General features: G+C 40.0%; 1 protein-coding gene across 1 annotated transcript in view; it reads left to right on the top strand.

Annotated features, from left to right (window-relative positions):
- Positions 1 to 18,162, top strand: part of LOC140541508 (receptor-type tyrosine-protein phosphatase beta-like) — a 47,446-nt gene extending 29,284 nt beyond the window's left edge. The window contains exons 15-33 of the mRNA XM_072664174.1: positions 10 to 436; positions 548 to 814; positions 1,460 to 1,741; positions 2,833 to 3,111; positions 3,983 to 4,129; positions 4,350 to 4,617; positions 5,003 to 5,109; positions 5,235 to 5,340; positions 5,539 to 5,616; positions 6,038 to 6,055; positions 6,165 to 6,246; positions 7,470 to 7,560; positions 7,655 to 7,731; positions 13,766 to 13,900; positions 13,993 to 14,115; positions 14,305 to 14,468; positions 15,092 to 15,227; positions 16,408 to 16,575; positions 17,711 to 18,162. Of these exons, the coding sequence (XP_072520275.1) occupies positions 10 to 436; positions 548 to 814; positions 1,460 to 1,741; positions 2,833 to 3,111; positions 3,983 to 4,129; positions 4,350 to 4,617; positions 5,003 to 5,109; positions 5,235 to 5,340; positions 5,539 to 5,616; positions 6,038 to 6,055; positions 6,165 to 6,246; positions 7,470 to 7,560; positions 7,655 to 7,731; positions 13,766 to 13,900; positions 13,993 to 14,115; positions 14,305 to 14,468; positions 15,092 to 15,227; positions 16,408 to 16,560 (2,940 nt within the window). The 3' untranslated portion in view covers positions 16,561 to 16,575; positions 17,711 to 18,162. The remainder of the gene's footprint in view (positions 1 to 9; positions 437 to 547; positions 815 to 1,459; positions 1,742 to 2,832; positions 3,112 to 3,982; positions 4,130 to 4,349; positions 4,618 to 5,002; positions 5,110 to 5,234; positions 5,341 to 5,538; positions 5,617 to 6,037; positions 6,056 to 6,164; positions 6,247 to 7,469; positions 7,561 to 7,654; positions 7,732 to 13,765; positions 13,901 to 13,992; positions 14,116 to 14,304; positions 14,469 to 15,091; positions 15,228 to 16,407; positions 16,576 to 17,710) is intronic.
- The last annotated feature ends 1,648 nt before the right edge of the window (positions 18,163 to 19,810 follow it).

The raw sequence follows: 19,810 nt of genomic DNA, 5'->3' as shown, positions 1-19,810 counted from the left end.
TGGGATCAGAATCGGTGGGTGCCGCCTCCATCGCTGTTGCTGACTCTGACCCTGACGCTGACTCTGATTCTGATGCTGACTCTGACTCTGACTCTGACTCTGACCCTGATGCTGACTCTGATGCTGATGCTGACGCTGACGCTGACTCTGACCCTGACCCTGACGCTGACGCTGACTCTGACCCTGACCCTGACTCTGACGCTGACGCTGACGCTGACGCTGACGCTGACTCTGACTCTGACTCTGACTCTGACTCTGACCCTGATGCTGACTCTGATGCTGACGCTGACTCTGACCCTGATGCTGACTCTGATGCTGACGCTGACTCTGACCCTGACTCTGACCCTGACCCTGACCCTGACTCTGACCCAGACGCTGACGCTGACTCTGACCCTGATGCTGACTCTGACGCTGACTCTGTTGTTGTTTATTCAGCGTATTAAAAGTTATTTCATATAGGCATGAATGTAAACCCCTGAGCAATCTAATAAACCATGTTGTTGTTTGTTGTTTGTTTGTTGTTTGTTGTTTGTTTGTTGTTGTGTAGTTCCGGCGGCAGTGACAGCGCTGCAGGTGGAGAGCAGGAACAGTACGGGCTCTCTGTGGGTCAGCTGGGAGCGGGCGGAGGGTGAAGTCAGTGGATACACGCTTGCCCTCTACAACCCTGACCAGTCCCAGCAGGCCGAGTGCGGCCTGGGTACGGAGGTCAGAGGTCACGCCTTCACCGGCCTGGTCCCTGGGCGCCTCTACACCGTCGTCATTCACACGCAGAGCGGAGAACTCACCAACAAGGCAACCATCAGGGGCAGGACAGGTCAGAGCATGTTGTCGGGGTGGAGGGGGTAGCTAACCACATTAAACAGGACTGTGGGGAGATTCACAGGATGAAATGGACACTTCAGAGAAACGGGATAAAGATAAACGCAGCGACCCTGTCCCATTCCTCACACTGCCCCCTGGCACCCCTCTCGTAAGTCTGCAGCTGATCACACTGTTCTGTTCTCCTCTGTGTTAGGACGGAAATGGCTCTGCAGGTCATGTGTCTAACGTTTAACTCGCTGTAGTAATTTTCACTTTCATCATCCTTGAACCGATTCTCTACCGCTGACCCGTCTGCATTTCAGCAGCAGCTGTTAAGTCCAGCAGAGTCAGCTGCAGTATTTGGTGTTTAAGCAGCAGTGTCGTGTGCAGGTGAAGAAACAGGTGACAACGTCCCGAAACGCTGAACTCCTAAAAGTGCACTTTCAGGAGGGGGTTAGGGCTTAGGATGAGGATTGGGCCTGGCCAGTGTTTAGGGCAGTATTGATGGGGGGTGTGAGAGTACTAGCTTCTGCATGTCCATTCAAATTCTTCACGTATGTTCAGTTTGTGTAGCGTCTTTATCAACCTAAATAAAAAAAGATCAAATAAAGAGAATCTGCAGAATCTCAGAAATGCTCTGACTGTTCTTCACCCACAGACCCAAAGCCACCCTTGGCCTTCTCTCACGGAGGAATCACTAACACGTCTGTGGAAATGGCATGGAGCGGTCCGGAGGGGACAGACTATGACGAATTTGACCTGCAGTGGACCCCCGACGACCAGCTGTCTGTGTTTAACCCGTACCACAGCCGCACGTCTGGCAGCAGGCTGCTGAAGGGCCTGTACCCCGGACGGCTGTACCGCTTCAGCCTGCGCACCGTCAGCAGCTTTGGCGGACACCTGGCTTACAGCCAGCCCATCTACCAAAGCATCCGCACCAGTCAGTGCATCTCACCTGTTCACCTTACAGTCCTGTACACTGCTTTTCACCGCACTACACCCTGCAGCATGTATCCCTCCACCATTTTAATGATCTGATTTTAAAAGCAGGTTCTAGAGCCGAACTCTTCTCAGAACTCTGGTAGAACCGTGTCTCAGGCATCAGGCAGCGTCTTCATCACCATTAGGTGAAGAACTTTCTGTGAGGAGCTTTTATTAGAGCTTCAGACGTCTGCTTCCCTTCACCTCCACTGTAGAACCCCAGCTCTGACTGGGGGAGCTTATCTAGAACCTCCACTGTAGAACTCCAGCTCTGACTGGGGGAGCTTATCTAGAACCTCCACTGTAGAACTCCAGCTCTGACTGGGGAGCTTATCTAGAACCTCCACTGTAGAACCCCAGCTCTAACTGGGGGAGCTTATCTAGAACCTCCACTGTAGAACTCCAGCTCTGACTGGGGGAGCTTATCTAGAACCTCCACTGTAGAACTCCAGCTCTGACTGGGGGAGCTTATCTAGAACCTCCACTATAGAACTCCAGCTCTGACTGGGGAGCTTATCTAGAACCTCCACTATAGAACTCCAGCTCTGACTGGGGAGCTTATCTAGAACCTCCACTGTAGAACAGCTCTGACTGGGTGAGCTTATCCAGAACCTCCACTGTAGAACAGCTCAGACTGGGGCAGCTTATCTAAACCGAGCGTTTTACACCAACCCCCCCCCAAAACCACCAACCCCCTCAAAACACCAATCCCCCCCCAAACCCCCCGAACTTGCCCAGAGAAAAACTCTGTGTAAGTTCATTGGATTACAGAGTTTTTACTTTCATTTCACTAAGCTTTTCAAACCGAATCATTTAGTAATTCGTTTATTATAGAATGAATTACTTTTACATTAAGTATCTATTCATTATTAACCCGATATTTGCGTAATGTCAGAAAATGATAAACAATAAAAGTGTTTATTGGTGTTTTTTCATTACATTTTTTATTATTTTAATTATTCTGCTGACAGAAGACACTTCCCCCACACTGACACACATCTTCCTGTACAAATCTGCATTAATACAGACCCAGTTTATCTTCTCTCTCAGAGCCTCAGAGGATCCAGAACCTGCACTGCCGTCCCCTCGGCTCCACCGCCATCTCATGTTCGTGGAGCCCCCCGGAGGCCGACTACGACTCCTACACCATCGAATGTTCACGGCAGGATGTCCCTGCACTGGTCTATTCCAGCGAACGGACACGTGACACCACTCTGTACCACATCACCGAGCTGGAGCCACACCGGCGCTACAGCATCTCCCTCAAAGTCATCTCCGACACCATGACCAGTGACGCGGCCGAGGACAGTGTGGTCACCATGATTGACCGTGAGTACGCTGACCTTTTGTGGTGAAATATAGAACAACATGTCCTCAAACTCCTACGTCCTCTTCTGCTCACAAACACTCACTGATTCCTCTGGACTGAATCTCTGCTCACACGCTCTCTCCACTCACTCCAGTCCAACTCTGGAATAATTCGGGGCATCATTCGCATTGTTTTAATGAGGTGGTGTCATCAGAGTTGTAAGAGTTGAGAGGTGTTGTGAGTGTTGGGAGGTGTTAAGAGTGCTGAGGTGTTGAGGGGTGTTGTGAGTGATGGGAGGTGTTGTGGATGTTGAGTGTTGTGAGTGTTGAGAGGTGTTGTGGATGTTGAGTGTTGAGAGGTGTTGTGATGTTGAGAGGTGTTGAGAGGTGTTGTGAATGTTGAAAGGTGTTGAGAGGTGTTGAGAGGTGTTGGGTGTTGAGTGATGTGAGTGTTGAGAGGTGTTGTGAGTGTTGGGTGGTGTTGAGTGTTGAGAAGTGTTGAGTGTTGAGTGATGTGAGTGTTGAGAGGTGTTGTGAGTGTTGGGGCGGTGTTGAGTGTTGAGAAGTGTTGAGTGATGTGAGTGTTGAGAGGTGTTGTGTGTGTTGGGCGGTGTTGAGTGTTGAGTGATGTAAATGTTGAGAGGTGTAGTTAGTGTTGAGAGGTGTTGTGAGTATTGGGCGGTGTTGAGTGTTGAGAAGTGTTGAGTGATGTGAGTGTTGAGAGGTGTTGAGTGTTGAGAAGTGTTGAGTGTTGAGTGATGTGAGTGTTGAGAGGTGTTGTGTGTGTTGGGCGGTGTTGAGTGTTGAGTGATGTAAATGTTGAGAGGTGTTGGGTGTTGAGTGTTGTGAGTGTTGGGCGGTGTTGTGATGGTGAACTGTACTGTGTTTGCAGGACCACCAGTGCCCCCCCCCTCCACCCGAGTCAGCGAGATGACGGCCCACGTCACCAAATCCATTTTCTTCCGCTTCAACTGCAGCTGGTTCAGCGATGCCAATGGGGCTGTGAAGTTCTTCACCATCATTGTGGCTGAGTCCGTGGGTCAGAACCATCACAGTCTTTACCTTTCAGAACCCAGTCTGTGTTTTTAGCTCAGTTCACGCTGTATTCTCATCAACCCCCTGCAGCTGCACTCGTATTAGCTGTGATTAGCAACCGCACTAGTCATTTAATCCTGTGTGAATCAGTGTGTATTAGCAGAAGCAGTCTGCCGGCTGAACCCCTCAGTCACACTCGTCCGCTTCATGCATGTCGTTTGTAGACAGTGAAGATGTTCAGCCAGAACAGCGCCACCCACTGCCCTCTTACTGGGACTACAGAACCAACAGCTCCATAAAGACGTATCAGACCAGATACTTTGACAGCAACTGTGGGGAGGGCCTCGAAAGCGCCACCCAGGGGTTCAACATTGAACTGGGAACAGGTATGGACATCCTCGGGGGCAGCTGTGACAGCCAACTCACTAAAGACATACCCAGAGACCAGCCAGCGTTCTGTGATGGTCCACTCAAATCCCGGACCGCCTACAGGTGAGCTTGAGTCGTCGCACAGCGGCACAGAATCACCAGAACCTGAACACACCCCTCACAAATGACCTCACTCTGCTCAGTTCAGTGAGTAATCAGTGGGTGTGTATTACAGGGGGCAGCAGTGAGGCTCTGTAGAGGATGGAGCTCATTTACTCTCATCAGTGTAGTTAGGTGTAGTTTAGTGTAGTTTTATGTAGTTAGGTGTAGTGTAGTGCCATTTTGTATAGTGTAATTTGGTGTAGTGTAGTTTAGTGTAGTTTATTGTAGGTTAGTGTTGTTAGCTGTAGTTCGGTGTAGTTTAGTGTAATTTGGTGTAGTTTTATATATATATATATATATATATATATATATATTCTCTCTCTCTCTCTCTCTCTCTCTCTCTCAGGCTGAGTGTCAGAGCGTTTACTCAGCTGTTTGATGAAGATCAGGGCAAGTCTTCCTCTCCTCTCTTCACTGATACCTACCTATCCCTGCCCTTCCTCACACTCACAGGTACTCTCTTCTTTCACACACACACACACACACACACACACACACACACACACAAACACACACACACACATTTGTCCTTTCTGTGTGTGTGTGTGTGTGGTACTCATTGTGTTGTGTTCCTGCAGAGCCTGTAGGTGGCATCATTGAGGGGGTGAGTGCTGGGCTGTTCCTCGTTGTGTCCGTGGTGGGGATCGCTGTGCTGCTGATCTGCAGACAGAAAGCTCATAAAGTGTGAGTTTAACTTTCTGGACCTGGATACACTCCAGCAGCCCAGCCAATCAGATCACACACAGGCTGAGGGGAGGCGGCTCTGCTGCTCTGCTCACTGCAGTTGATGAGAAGAGCTCTGAACATCTGGAGGACATTGCTTTCACTTGAGATCATCTGACCAGAGTGGACATTGATACTGTGTGTGTGTGTGTGTTGCAGTGTGCAGGAGCCGGTGGTGCGAATGAGTGTTAGGAGAGAAAGACCAAACCAAACCGGGCCGCACTCCGCCAGCAGGGGGTACAGAGTCTTATATTTTTGGGATTTTATCAGTCTGACCAACTTTACATGATTTCAGTACACAAACACACACACACACACACTGTACAAACTGTATACATCCACACTGTTCACACACATAAACACACACTGCACACATACACACACAGGCAGTTCTCATACTGTACACACGCACTCCACACACACACACACACACACACACACACACACACTGTACAAACTGTATACATCCACACTGTTCACACACATAAACACACACTGCACACATACACACACAGGCAGTTCTCATACTGTACACACGCACTCCACACACACACACACACACACACACACACACACTGTACAGTGTGCACACACACAAACACTGTACACACACATGCATTTCTACACTGATTTTTATTTTCATTCTTTACTTTTTCAGGAATCGGAGAATCTCCAGGTACACATACACTCATGTTAACTCTGGATGAGCTGGTTTTATGCACACACACACACACACACACACACACACACACTCTGCTGTTTCTCAGATCTGCTTTTATTTGCAGCCCCATTAAACTCCTGCAGTTTGAGGCTCATCTCATTAAACTACAGGCGGACTCAAACTACCTGCTCTCGCAGGAATACGAGGTACATTCATACACTCACATCTCACACACCCAAACACTAACAATCCACACACTCGCATCTCACACACCCAAACACTAACAATCCACACACTCGCATCTCACACACCCAAACACTAACAATCCACACACTCGCATCTCACACACCCAAACACTAACAATCCACACACTCACATCTCACACACCCAAACACTAACAATCCACACACTCACATCTCACACACCCAAACACTAACAATCCACACACTCGCATCTCACACACCCAAACACTAACAATCCACACACTCGCATCTCACACACCCAAACACTAACAATCCACACACTCTCATCTCACACACCCAAACACTAACAATCCACACACTCGCATCTCACACACCCAAACACTAACAATCCACACACTCGCATCTCACACACCCAAACACTAACAATCCACACACTCTCATCTCACACACCCAAACACTAACAATCCACACACTCGCATCTCACACACCCAAACACTAACAATCCACACACTCGCATCTCACACACCCAAACACTAACAATCCACACACTCGCATCTCACACACCCAAACACTAACAATCCACACACTCGCATCTCACACACCCAAACACTAACAATCCACACACTCGCATCTCACACACCCAAACACTAACAATCCACACACTCGCATCTCACACACCCAAACACTAACAATCCACACACTCGCATCTCACACACCCAAACACTAACAATCCACACACTCGCATCTCACACACCCAAACACTAACAATCCACACACTCGCATCTCACACACCCAAACACTAACAATCCACACACTCGCATCTCACACACCCAAACACTAACAATCCACACACTCACATCTCACACACCCAAACACTAACAATCCACACACTCACATCTCACACACCCAAACACTAACAATCCACACACTCACATCTCACACACCCAAACACTAACAATCCACACACTCACATCTCACACACCCAAACACTAACAATCCACACACTCGCATCTCACACACCCAAACACTAACAATCCACACACTCGCATCTCACACACCCAAACACTAACAATCCACACACTCACATCTCACACACCCAAACACTAACAATCCACACACTCACATCTCACACACCCAAACACTAACAATCCACACACTCACATCTCACACACTCACAACTTATTTCTCACATACTCACTCACTCACACCTGTGGCTGTTCTGGCAGGATCTGAAGGATGTTGGTCGGAACCAGCCGCTGGACACTGCGTTACTGCCGGAGAACCGTGGGAAAAATCGTTACAATAACATCCTGCCATGTAAGACCCTCAGTTCTCAACAGTCCTGGTTCAGTGAGGTTCCCCCTAATCACAGATCTGAGCTTCATATGAGCTTCTCTCTGATTTATTTCAGATGATTCCACACGAGTCAAACTGTCCTGCGTGGACGACGACCCCTGTTCAGATTACATCAACGCCAGCTACATTCCTGTAAGACCCCGATTCTCCATTACTGAGCTGCTCTGAGATATCACTACCAGTCTGCAGAGTGTAATACAGTGGAATACAGCGTTATATAGTGTAATACAGCGTTATATAGAGTAATACAGCGTTATATAGAGTAATACAGCGTTATATAGTGTAATACAGCGTTATATAGAGTAATACAGTTTAATATAGAGTAATACAGGGTTATATAGAGTAATACAGTTTAATATAGAGTAATACAGGGTTATATAGAGTAATACAGTTTAATATAGAGTAATACAGCGTTATATAGAGTAATACAGCGTTATATAGAGTAATACAGTTTAATATAGAGTAATACAGGGTTATATAGAGTAATACAGCGTTATATAGAGTAATACAGCGTTATATAGTGTAATACAGTGTTATATAGAGTAATACAGTTTAATATAGAGTAATACAGCGTTATATAGAGTAATACAGTTTAATATAGAGTAATACAGGGTTATATAGAGTAATACAGCGTTATATAGAGTAATACAGCGTTATATAGAGTAATACAGTTTAATATAGAGTAATACAGCGTTATATAGAGTAATACAGCATTATATAGAGTAATACAGTTTAATATAGAGTAATACAGCATTATATAGAGTAATACAGTTTAATATAGAGTAATACAGCATTATATAGAGTAATACAGTTTAATATAGAGTAATACAGCGTTATATAGAGTAATACAGTTTAATATAGAGTAATACAGCGTTATATAGAGTAATACAGTTTAATATAGAGTAATACAGGGTTATATAGTGTAATACAGTGTTATATAGAGTAATACAGTGTTATATAGAGTAATACAGTTTAATATAGAGTAATACAGCGTTATATAGAGTAATACAGGGTTATATAGAGTAATACAGTTTAATATAGAGTAATACAGGGTTATATAGAGTAATACAGTTTAATATAGAGTAATACAGGGTTATATAGAGTAATACAGTTTAATATAGTGTAATACAGCGTTATATAGAGTAATACAGCGTTATATAGTGTAATACAGTGTTATATAGAGTAATACAGCGTTATATAGAGTAATACAGTTTAATATAGAGTAATACAGCGTTATATAGAGTAATACAGGGTTATATAGAGTAATACAGTTTAATATAGAGTAATACAGTGTTATATAGAGTAATACAGGGTTATATAGAGTAATACAGTGTTATATAGAGTAATACAGAGTTATATAGAGTAATACAGTGTTATATAGAGTAATACAGGGTTATATAGAGTAATACAGTGTTATATAGAGTAATACAGGGTTATATAGAGTAATACAGCGTTATATAGAGTAATACAGCGTTATATAGTGTAATACAGTTTAATATAGAGTAATACAGCGTTATATAGAGTAATACAGTTTAATATAGAGTAATACAGGGTTATATAGTGTAATACAGTGTTATATAGAGTAATACAGCGTTATATAGAGTAATACAGTTTAATATAGAGTAATACAGTGTTATATAGAGTAATACAGGGTTATATAGAGTAATACAGTTTAATATAGTGTAATACAGTGGAATACAGCGTTATATAGTGTAATACAGCGTTATATAGAGTAATACAGCGTTATATAGTGTAATACAGTGTTATATAGAGTAATACAGCGTTATATAGAGTAATACAGTTTAATATAGAGTAATACAGGGTTATATAGAGTAATACAGTGTTATATAGAGTAATACAGGGTTATATAGAGTAATACAGTTTAATATAGAGTAATACAGTGTTATATAGAGTAATACAGGGTTATATAGAGTAATACAGTTTAATATAGAGTAATACAGTGTTATATAGAGTAATACAGGGTTATATAGAGTAATACAGTGTAATATAGAGTAATACAGTGTTATATAGAGTAATACAGGGTTATATAGAGTAATACAGTTTAATATAGAGTAATACAGTTTAATATAGAGTAATACAGCGTTATATAGAGTAATACAGTTTAATATAGAGTAATACAGCGTTATATAGAGTAATACAGCGTTATATAGAGTAATACAGTTTAATATAGAGTAATACAGCGTTATATAGAGTAATACAGCGTTATATAGAGTAATACAGTTTAATATAGAGTAATACAGTGTTATATAGAGTAATACAGGGTTATATAGAGTAATACAGTTTAATATAGAGTAATACAGTTTAATATAGAGTAATACAGTGTTATATAGAGTAATACAGTTTAATATAGAGTAATACAGTGTTATATAGAGTAATACAGGGTTATATAGAGTAATACAGTTTAATATAGAGTAATACAGTTTAATATAGAGTAATACAGCGTTATATAGTGTAATACAGTGTTATATAGAGTAATACAGCGTTATATAGAGTAATACAGTTTAATATAGAGTAATACAGCGTTATATAGAGTAATACAGGGTTATATAGAGTAATACAGTTTAATATAGAGTAATACAGGGTTATATAGAGTAATACAGTTTAATATAGTGTAATACAGCGTTATATAGAGTAATACAGCGTTATATAGTGTAATACAGTGTTATATAGAGTAATACAGCGTTATATAGAGTAATACAGTTTAATATAGAGTAATACAGCGTTATATAGAGTAATACAGGGTTATATAGAGTAATACAGTTTAATATAGAGTAATACAGTGTTATATAGAGTAATACAGGGTTATATAGAGTAATACAGTTTAATATAGAGTAATACAGGGTTATATAGAGTAATACAGTTTAATATAGAGTAATACAGTGTTATATAGAGTAATACAGGGTTATATAGAGTAATACAGTGTTATATAGAGTAATACAGGGTTATATAGAGTAATACAGTTTAATATAGAGTAATACAGTGTTATATAGAGTAATACAGGGTTATATAGAGTAATACAGTGTAATATAGAGTAATACAGTGTTATATAGAGTAATACAGGGTTATATAGAGTAATACAGTTTAATATAGAGTAATACAGTTTAATATAGAGTAATACAGCGTTATATAGAGTAATACAGTTTAATATAGAGTAATACAGCGTTATATAGAGTAATACAGCGTTATATAGAGTAATACAGTTTAATATAGAGTAATACAGTGTTATATAGAGTAATACAGGGTTATATAGAGTAATACAGTGTTATATAGAGTAATACAGGGTTATATAGAGTAATACAGTGTTATATAGAGTAATACAGGGTTATATAGAGTAATACAGGGTTATATAGAGTAATACAGTTTAATATAGAGTAATACAGGGTTATATAGAGTAATACAGTTTAATATAGAGTAATACAACGTTATATAGAGTAATACAGCGTTATATAGAGTAATACAGTTTAATATAGAGTAATACAGCGTTATATAGAGTAATACAGGGTTATATAGAGTAATACAGTTTAATATAGAGTAATACAGCGTTATATAGAGTAATACAGCGTTATATAGAGTAATACAGTTTAATATAGAGTAATACAGGGTTATATAGAGTAATACAGGGTTATATAGAGTAATACAGTTTAATATAGAGTAATACAGCGTTATATAGAGTAATACAGCGTTATATAGAGTAATACAGTTTAATATAGAGTAATACAGTGTTATATAGTGTAGTACAGCATTATATAGAGTAATATAGCGTTAAATAGTGTAATACAGCATTATATAGTGTAATACAGTTTAATACAGCGTTATACAGTGTAATACAGTGTTACATAGTGGAATACAGTGTAATACAGCGTTATATAGTGTAATACAGCGTTATATAGAGTAATACAGTGGAATACAGTATTATACAGTGTAATACAGCGTTATATAGTGTAATACAGCGTTTTATAGAGTAATACAGTGTTATGTAGTGTAATACAGCGTTATATAGAGTAATACAGTGTTATATAGAGTGATAGTGTAATACAGAGTAATACAGTGGAATACAGCATTATATAGAATAATACAGCGTTATATAGTGTAGTACAGCATTATATAGAGTAATACAGTGGAATACAGCATTATATAGTGTAATACAGTGTTATATAGTGTAATACAGTGTTATATAGAGTAATACAGTGTGATATAGAGTAATACAGTGTTATATAGAGTGATAGTGTAATACAGTGGAATACAGCATTATATAGAATAATACAGTGTTATATAGAGTAATACAGCATTATATAGAGTAATACAGTGGAATACAGCATTATATAGTGTAATACAGTGTTATATAGTGTAGTACAGCATTATATAGAGTAATACAGTGGAATACAGCATTATATAGAATAATACAGTGTTATATAGTGTAGTACAGCATTATATAGAGTAATACAGTGGAATACAGCATTATATAGAATAATACAGTGTTATATAGTGTAGTACAGCATTATATAGAGTAATACAGTGGAATACAGCATTATATAGTGTAATACAGTGTTATATAGTGTAATACAGCATTATATAGAGTAATACAGTGTGATATAGAGTAATACAGTGTTATATAGAGTGATGGTGTAATACAGTGGAATACAGCATTATATAGAGTAATACAGCATTATATAGTGTAGTACAGCATTATATAGAGTAATACAGTGGAATACAGCATTATATAGTGTAATACAGTGTTATATAGAGTAATACAGTGTGATATAGAGTAATACAGTGTAATACAGCATTATATAGTGTAATACAGCATTATATAGAGTAATACAGTGTAATACAGCATTATATAGAGTAATACAGTGTTATATAGTGTAATACAGTGTAATACAGCATTATATAGAGTAATACAGTGTTATATAGAGTAATACAGTGTAATACAGCGTTATATAGTGTAATACAGTGTTATATAGTGTAATACAGTGGAATACAGCATTATATAGTGTAATACAGTGTTATATAGAGTAATACAGTGTGATATAGAGTAATACAGTGTAATACAGTGTTATATAGTGTAATACAGCGTTATATAGTGTAATACAGTGTTATATAGTGTAATACAGTGGAATACAGCATTATATAGTGTAATACAGTGTTATATAGTGTAATACAGCATTATATAGAGTAATACAGTGTGATATAGAGTGATGGTGTAATACAGTGGAATACAGCATTATATAGAGTAATACAGCATTATATAGTGTAGTACAGCATTATATAGAGTAATACAGTGGAATACAGCATTATATAGTGTAATACAGTGTTATATAGAGTAATACAGTGTGATATAGAGTAATACAGTGTAATACAGCATTATATAGTGTAATACAGCATTATATAGAGTAATACAGTGTAATACAGCATTATATAGAGTAATACAGTGTTATATAGTGTAATACAGTGTAATACAGCATTATATAGAGTAATACAGTGTTATATAGAGTAATACAGTGTAATACAGCGTTATATAGTGTAATACAGTGTTATATAGTGTAATACAGTGGAATACAGCATTATATAGTGTAATACAGTGTTATATAGAGTAATACAGTGTGATATAGAGTAATACAGTGTAATACAGTGTTATATAGTGTAATACAGCATTATATAGAGTAATACAGTGTTATATAGATTAATACAGTGTAATACAGCATTATATAGAGTAATACAGTGTTATATAGAGTAATACAGTGTAATACAGCGTTATATAGTGTAATACAGCATTATATGGAGTAATACAGTTTAATACAGTGTAATACAGTGTTATATAGTATAATACAGTGAAATACAGCGTTATATTGTGTAATACAGTGTTATATAGTGTAATACAGTGAAAGACAGCGTTATATAGTGTAATACAGTGTTATACAGTGTTATATAGAGTAATACAGTGTAATACAGCGTTATATAGTGTAATAAAGTGGAATACAGTGTAATACAGCGTTATATAGTGTAATAAAGTGGAATACAGCGTTATATATTTGAATACAGTGTAATACAGCATTATATTGCTGATTACAGTGTAGTACAGTGTAATATGAGTGTTGGCGGTGTTGCTGATGTGTGTGTATTGCTGTGTTGGACTGTGTTTCAGGGGAATAACTTCAGGCGGGAGTACATTGCCACCCAGGGGCCACTTCCTGGCACTAAGGACGAATTCTGGAAGATGGTTTGGGAGCAGAATGTACACAATGTTGTCATGGTGACACAGTGTGTGGAGAAAGGGAGGGTAAGAGGATTTTTTTTTTTTTTTTTTTTTTGCTGAATTCTGGTCACCATTTACCCTAAACACACTGAGTGTGTGTGTCTGTGGTCCTGCAGGTGAAATGTGATCACTACTGGCCGTTTGATCAGGACCCACTGTACTATGGAGACCTTATAGTCCAAATGCTGTCCGAGTCTGTTCTTCCAGAGTGGACCATCCGGGAATTCAAAATCTGCAGCGTGTGTATAATAATAATAATAAAAAAATAATATTAATATTAATATAATATTAATATAAATCAGCTCTGTTCTGATTGGATGTCCGGCATTTTGCCTCATTTAAAAAAGCATATATGTATGAGTGTATGTGTGTGTGTGTGTGTGTGTGTGTTTGTGTGTGTGTGTGTGTGTGTGTGTGTGTGTGCGCAGGAAGACCAGCTAAACTATTCCAGAATAGTGCGACAGTTTCACTACACGGTGTGGCCAGACCACGGCGTTCCGGAGACCACCCAGTCTCTGATCCAGTTTGTTCGGACTGTGCGCGATTACATTAACAGGACCCCTGGATCTGGACCCACTGTGGTCCACTGCAGGTGAGAGTGTGGAGCATGATTGTGGTTATTCAAATATACAGATATTCCAACTTTATATATATTAATTAATTAGAGCTTCAAACGGTTTAATCTGGATCATTTGATTTATTTGAAATTGATGTTTATTAACTTTTACTGAAGCGCCCAGATTCTGATTACGGTCTGAACACAGTCAGGAGAATGTGTTAATACATGTGTGACACAGCAATTCTCTTCTGTCCACTGTTAAGGATTTTACATGTAGGTCTGTTGTCCTGTCTGGTCAGTGTGACACATTAGCCACTGGTCATGTTTTTGTGTCTTATTGTTTTGGTTCATTTGTGAACAGTTTTACAGTTTCACTACATTGAAGTTAGTTGTGTCAGTTAGAATAATGTGTGTGTGTGTGTGTGTGTGTGTGTGTGTGTGTGTGTGTGTGTGTGTGTGTGATGAGAAACAGACTGTTGGGACGAGAACTGGAGTGAAAGGTGTTATCATGGGAGGGTGAAGAGCTGACTGTGGTTTCCTGAAAATGACCCTAATGTTGTATCATTGTGTGTGTGTGTGTGTGTGTGTTTGTGTGTGTGTGTGTATGTGTGTGTGTCTGTGTGTGTGTGTGTGCGCCCGTGTGTGCTGTTCTGCAGTGCCGGAGTGGGCCGAACTGGAACCTTTATTGGGTTGGACCGGGTCCTGCAGCAGCTGGACACTAGAGACATGGTGGACGTTTACGGAGCTGTGTTCGACCTGCGGCTCCATCGCTCTCACATGGTTCAGACAGAGGTGAGAGCTGACCCCTGACACATGACCCTGGATCCTGACATAGGACCAGGAATCTGTTGCTAAGGTGTTGCTAATTGTTTACCATGTTATCCAAGGTGGTTGTTTTGATGGTTGCTAGCTTGCTGCTTTGGCATTGCTAGGTGATTGCTAAAGGTTTCCCTGGTGGTTGCTATAGTATTGCTAAGTGGTTGCTATGGTGTTGCTAGATTGGCACTATGGTATTGCTATGTTATTGCTAATTGTGTGCTATAGTATCCCACTTGGATGTCATGTTGTTCCTAAGAGGTTACTAGGTGGGTGTTATGGTGTTGCTAAGTGGCTGCTGTGGTGTTGATAGGTTGTTGCTAAGTGGTTACTTGTTGCTATTTGGTTGCTAAGTGGTTGCTATGTGTTTCCAGGTGGTTGCTTAGAAGCTGCTAAGTGGTTGCTAGGTAGTTGCTATGGTATCCATGTTGGTTGCTGTGGTGTTCCTAAGTGATTGCTATGTTATCCCAGGTGCTTGCTATGGAGTTGCTAGGTGGTTGTTAAGTGGTTGCTAGGGGGTTGCTATGGTGTTGCTAGGTTGCTGAGTGGATGCTAGATAGGTTCTACAGTGTGGCAAGGTGATTGTTTTAAGTATTTCAGGCAGTTTTTATGATGTTGCTTAGTGGTGCTGGGATGTTGCTAGGAGCAATCACTAAAAACTAAAAACACAGCAGTTGCTATATTTTTAGGTGGTTGCTATGGTGTCTCAGGTGGTGGCTCAGGTGTTGCAAACTGGTTGCATGTTAGTTTTACAAGTGTGTTTGTGTCATCATTAAAACTCCCTGTACCTGAGGAAGGATCCGGTCACTGGAACTAGTCTGATGATGCTCAGAGTTATTTACAGTGAGCTCTGCTGTGATGTAAGGGGGCGTCTGATCAGTGGGAGCTTTACAGATCAATAAAAACCAGAGATGGCCAGCAATTTGTGAAGGTGCTGTGGGGGTCTCCAGTAATCAGTCATAAAACAGGGTGGTCAAATATTTTGAAAGTACTTGCTTTAGAATGGCTTTAGAATCTCTTTTATTACTGATCTGAAATCTGCTGTGCTGTTAAAAACAACAGATGAAAATAAAATAAGGCTATTTTTCTCTCTCTGTGTGTGTGTGTGTGTGTGTGTGGGTGTGTGTGTGTGGGTGTGTGTGGGTGTGTATTACAGAGCCAGTACACCTACCTGCACCAGTGTGTTCGAGACGTGCTCCGTGCGCGTAAGCTGCGTAACGAGCAGGAGAACCCTCTGTATCCCGTCTACGAGAATGTGGCGCCAGATTACCACCGTGGTCAGCACACGCCCCGCTATGGCCAATCATGAGCAGTGATGCATCAGGTGGGCGGGATTACACTCACACTAGTCAAAATACTCTGGTACAGGGCTAACCCTGGGGCTCAGGGGTAGCTGGAGCTTTATACAGTATTTATACAGAATTTAGCAAGTAAAAATATAAAGTAATAAATAACATTTATTTATAGCACATTTAAACCAAATAAAAAGTGCTTTACACTACAACACCAAAATAAAACATTTACATCCATTTATCAGAATGTATTCGATTCATACAGTATTTACCTATAAATCATAACAAGTCAACAATTAAGACCATAATTACAGCATCTCCCGCTGCATTTAGCTGTTTCCCTGATCAGTCTAATCGTCTCATTAACAAGCCTGTCCTGAGCTAAAGTGAGTGCAGTGCAGGGCAGCTGTCTGCTTACATCTGCATCCTCCATATGAACACATACTGCTAAAGGTTGAGGTCTGTAGTCCGGCTCCACGCTTCTCATGTAGACACTTGTTGTTTTTGTTTTTCTTTGTGGTTGTCAAAAATAAGAAACAATAGACTGTAAATGACGACCAGCCAATAAGAAATATAGAGCAAAAACACAGGTTCATCACGACTGAGCGCGGAAGAGGATGAGCTCAGAAGTGGCTCCTTAATGAGCTGATTACATCGATCAGGGAAACACCTGAATATGGAAAGAGAGAAGTTTTAATTGTTGCCTTATTTGTTGAATTGTTACTTCAAAAGTTACCAAATATTAACAGAAGACTCTTACACGGTTTAATGGTCATTTTATGTTTTACATTCTATTAATTCTACAAATAAATGAATGTCACATAAGTTAATATTTAAAACTGTTGTTAATTAATAAATTAATATGTAACATACTTTACTTAACCATTCAGTAACGCTTAAGATTGTTGTTCCGTTAATTAATTATTTATTCAGACATTAATTAAACATTTAGTAATGCTTAAAAAAGTCTTAAATAATGTCAATTCATAATTAGCTGAGACATTACTTACCTTATTTCATATTCACTAAATACATCCACTTCATTGTGGATGTATTTAGTGAATATGATTTCATATTCACTAAATACATCCACTGATAGCCCATTCACCTATGAACATGAATGTGTGTGTGTGTGTGTGTGTGTGTGTGTTCCACATTCCATTACAGATGCTGTGTATGTTAAGGACTGTATGGTGTGTTTCAGAGGAGGATTTGCTACATATCAGTATAGTAACTTTATTTTTATAAAGTATTTATGTGTTATGAATTCTGCCTGTGTGTCGTGTAGATATTAGTATAAAGGCAGTATAATGTGTCACACTGGAATCCTGTGGTCTGTTTGAGCTCCTGTATCTGACCATGTGACTGTGTTATTGTGTTATTGTCTGTCAGACACAGATCAGACCATATAAACCATATTAACCATTTATGTTCATAAACCACATCAAACCTCACGCCTTCATTTTTGTACAATAACTATATATATATATTTCAGTTATTATAAACAGTGTAGTCCAGAAGTATTTGGACAGCGACACATTTCTTGTTTTGTGTTTGTCCTGCAGCTCGTTGGGTTTGTGAAGTGAATGATGAAATTATGATTAAAAGGTTAAAGTTCATAGCCTGTTCTTTTCTGTGTTTGGTGAGCTGTGCAGAAACCGCCGCACATGCTCACTTATTTCAAAAAAGCGATCAAACAAATGAACATGTTTGGATGGTCATATTTCTGTATGGTCTTTACTCTGACCTCTATTAGTAAATATTAGTAAACATTTTGATATGATGTTAATTTTTAATAAATGATAGATGCTAATGAATAATTATGTGAAACACTTGAAACTGTGGAGGTTTTCCTTTCAGAGATGGGACTCTACACTCTCCTCAAATGCTGGATAAACCTGTGATGATCATCAGTGAGATACAGATGCAGAGATGCTGCAGATCATATGTTGTCACTGTCCAGTTATTTACGCACTGCTCTGTTGATCAGGGTGATTCTGGAGAAGCTCTGCTGGGTTACATATTAAAATGTCTCTGTAAATGTTTCTACAGTAGATGTATTTTGTTCCAGTTTTATTAGATATCAGGATGTTTTGCTGGTCATCCCTGACCGTAACCCTGACCATAGTAATAAGTACCTTTATTATAGTTAAACAGATCCAGGAATCAAACAACCAGCGCTCTAACCAGCAAGACCGAGCTGTCAGTCTCCCTCCTCAGAGACCGTCCTGTGTTTTGGTGTTAGGTGTGGGACTGCTGGACTCTCTGTGGTTCTTTTTCTGGGTTTCTTCTAAGTGAAAAAGTGACTGCGGTGGGCCACTAGGTGTCACCGGCTGCCTGTCCAGTGGAACTGAGGGGCTGGAGCTGTTTGCTTTCCCATCCTCAGCTTCACTCACAGCTGGAGTTTATTAAAGCCTACAGTCAGAGTCTGTGAGAAACAGCCTCACTGAAGCTCTGGAGATTTACTGCCTCTCTCTCTCTCTCTCTCTCTCACTCTCTCTCACTCTCTCTCTCTCTCACACACACACACACACACACACACACTCACACACACACTCACACACACACACACACACACACACACTCACACACACACTCACACACACACACACACACACACACAGGGTAAGTTGCACTTTCGTTTGCAGAGGGACTCACATCTACAGTCCTTCAGCCTTGTTCACCTGGTCATGAAGGAGGTTTCACTGCACCGTCTCCTGGTAGTGCTAGGAGGGTTGAGGAGGGTTCTTCAGTTTGACTGTTTGTTTGTTTATAGGTTAGATGTGTTCGCCATAAACACAAACATAAACTCTGCACAGAGAGTTCTAGCTGCACACTTACATGATAACAAACAAACAAACATTTCTCTTGTAAACATAAACATTCACCATCATAAACGGCAAAATGGAGGAAAATGTAATGAGAATGTTTGGAAACTTGTTTCAGTGGATTTTTAATGAGGAGTAAATAGAACTGTATTCTTCGTTAGGGGCAGGATCTCCAGGGAACCCAGAGTTTAGCCTGTCAGATAAGAAAAGAGCTGAGAGACATTCCTATTGGACAGTCCTTGTTCGGGTTATCCGACTAACTCAGGTGTGGCTCAGCTGGAACCACACTGATCTTCTCTGGAACTCTCCTGGCGGAGTAGACTGAGGAACATCATCCAGGCCGAACACTGGAGTGTTAGACTAAGGCGAGTTTAAGACAGTATTACTGACAGAGTGCAGACATGCTGACAGAGGAAGTGATGATGCTGTTGGTCAGTGC

The sequence above is a fragment of the Salminus brasiliensis genome, chromosome 19 (genome assembly GCF_030463535.1).
Source record: "Salminus brasiliensis chromosome 19, fSalBra1.hap2, whole genome shotgun sequence".
NCBI classification, from domain to species: domain Eukaryota; kingdom Metazoa; phylum Chordata; class Actinopteri; order Characiformes; family Bryconidae; genus Salminus; species Salminus brasiliensis.
This window is presented reverse-complemented; position numbering and strand designations above follow the sequence as displayed.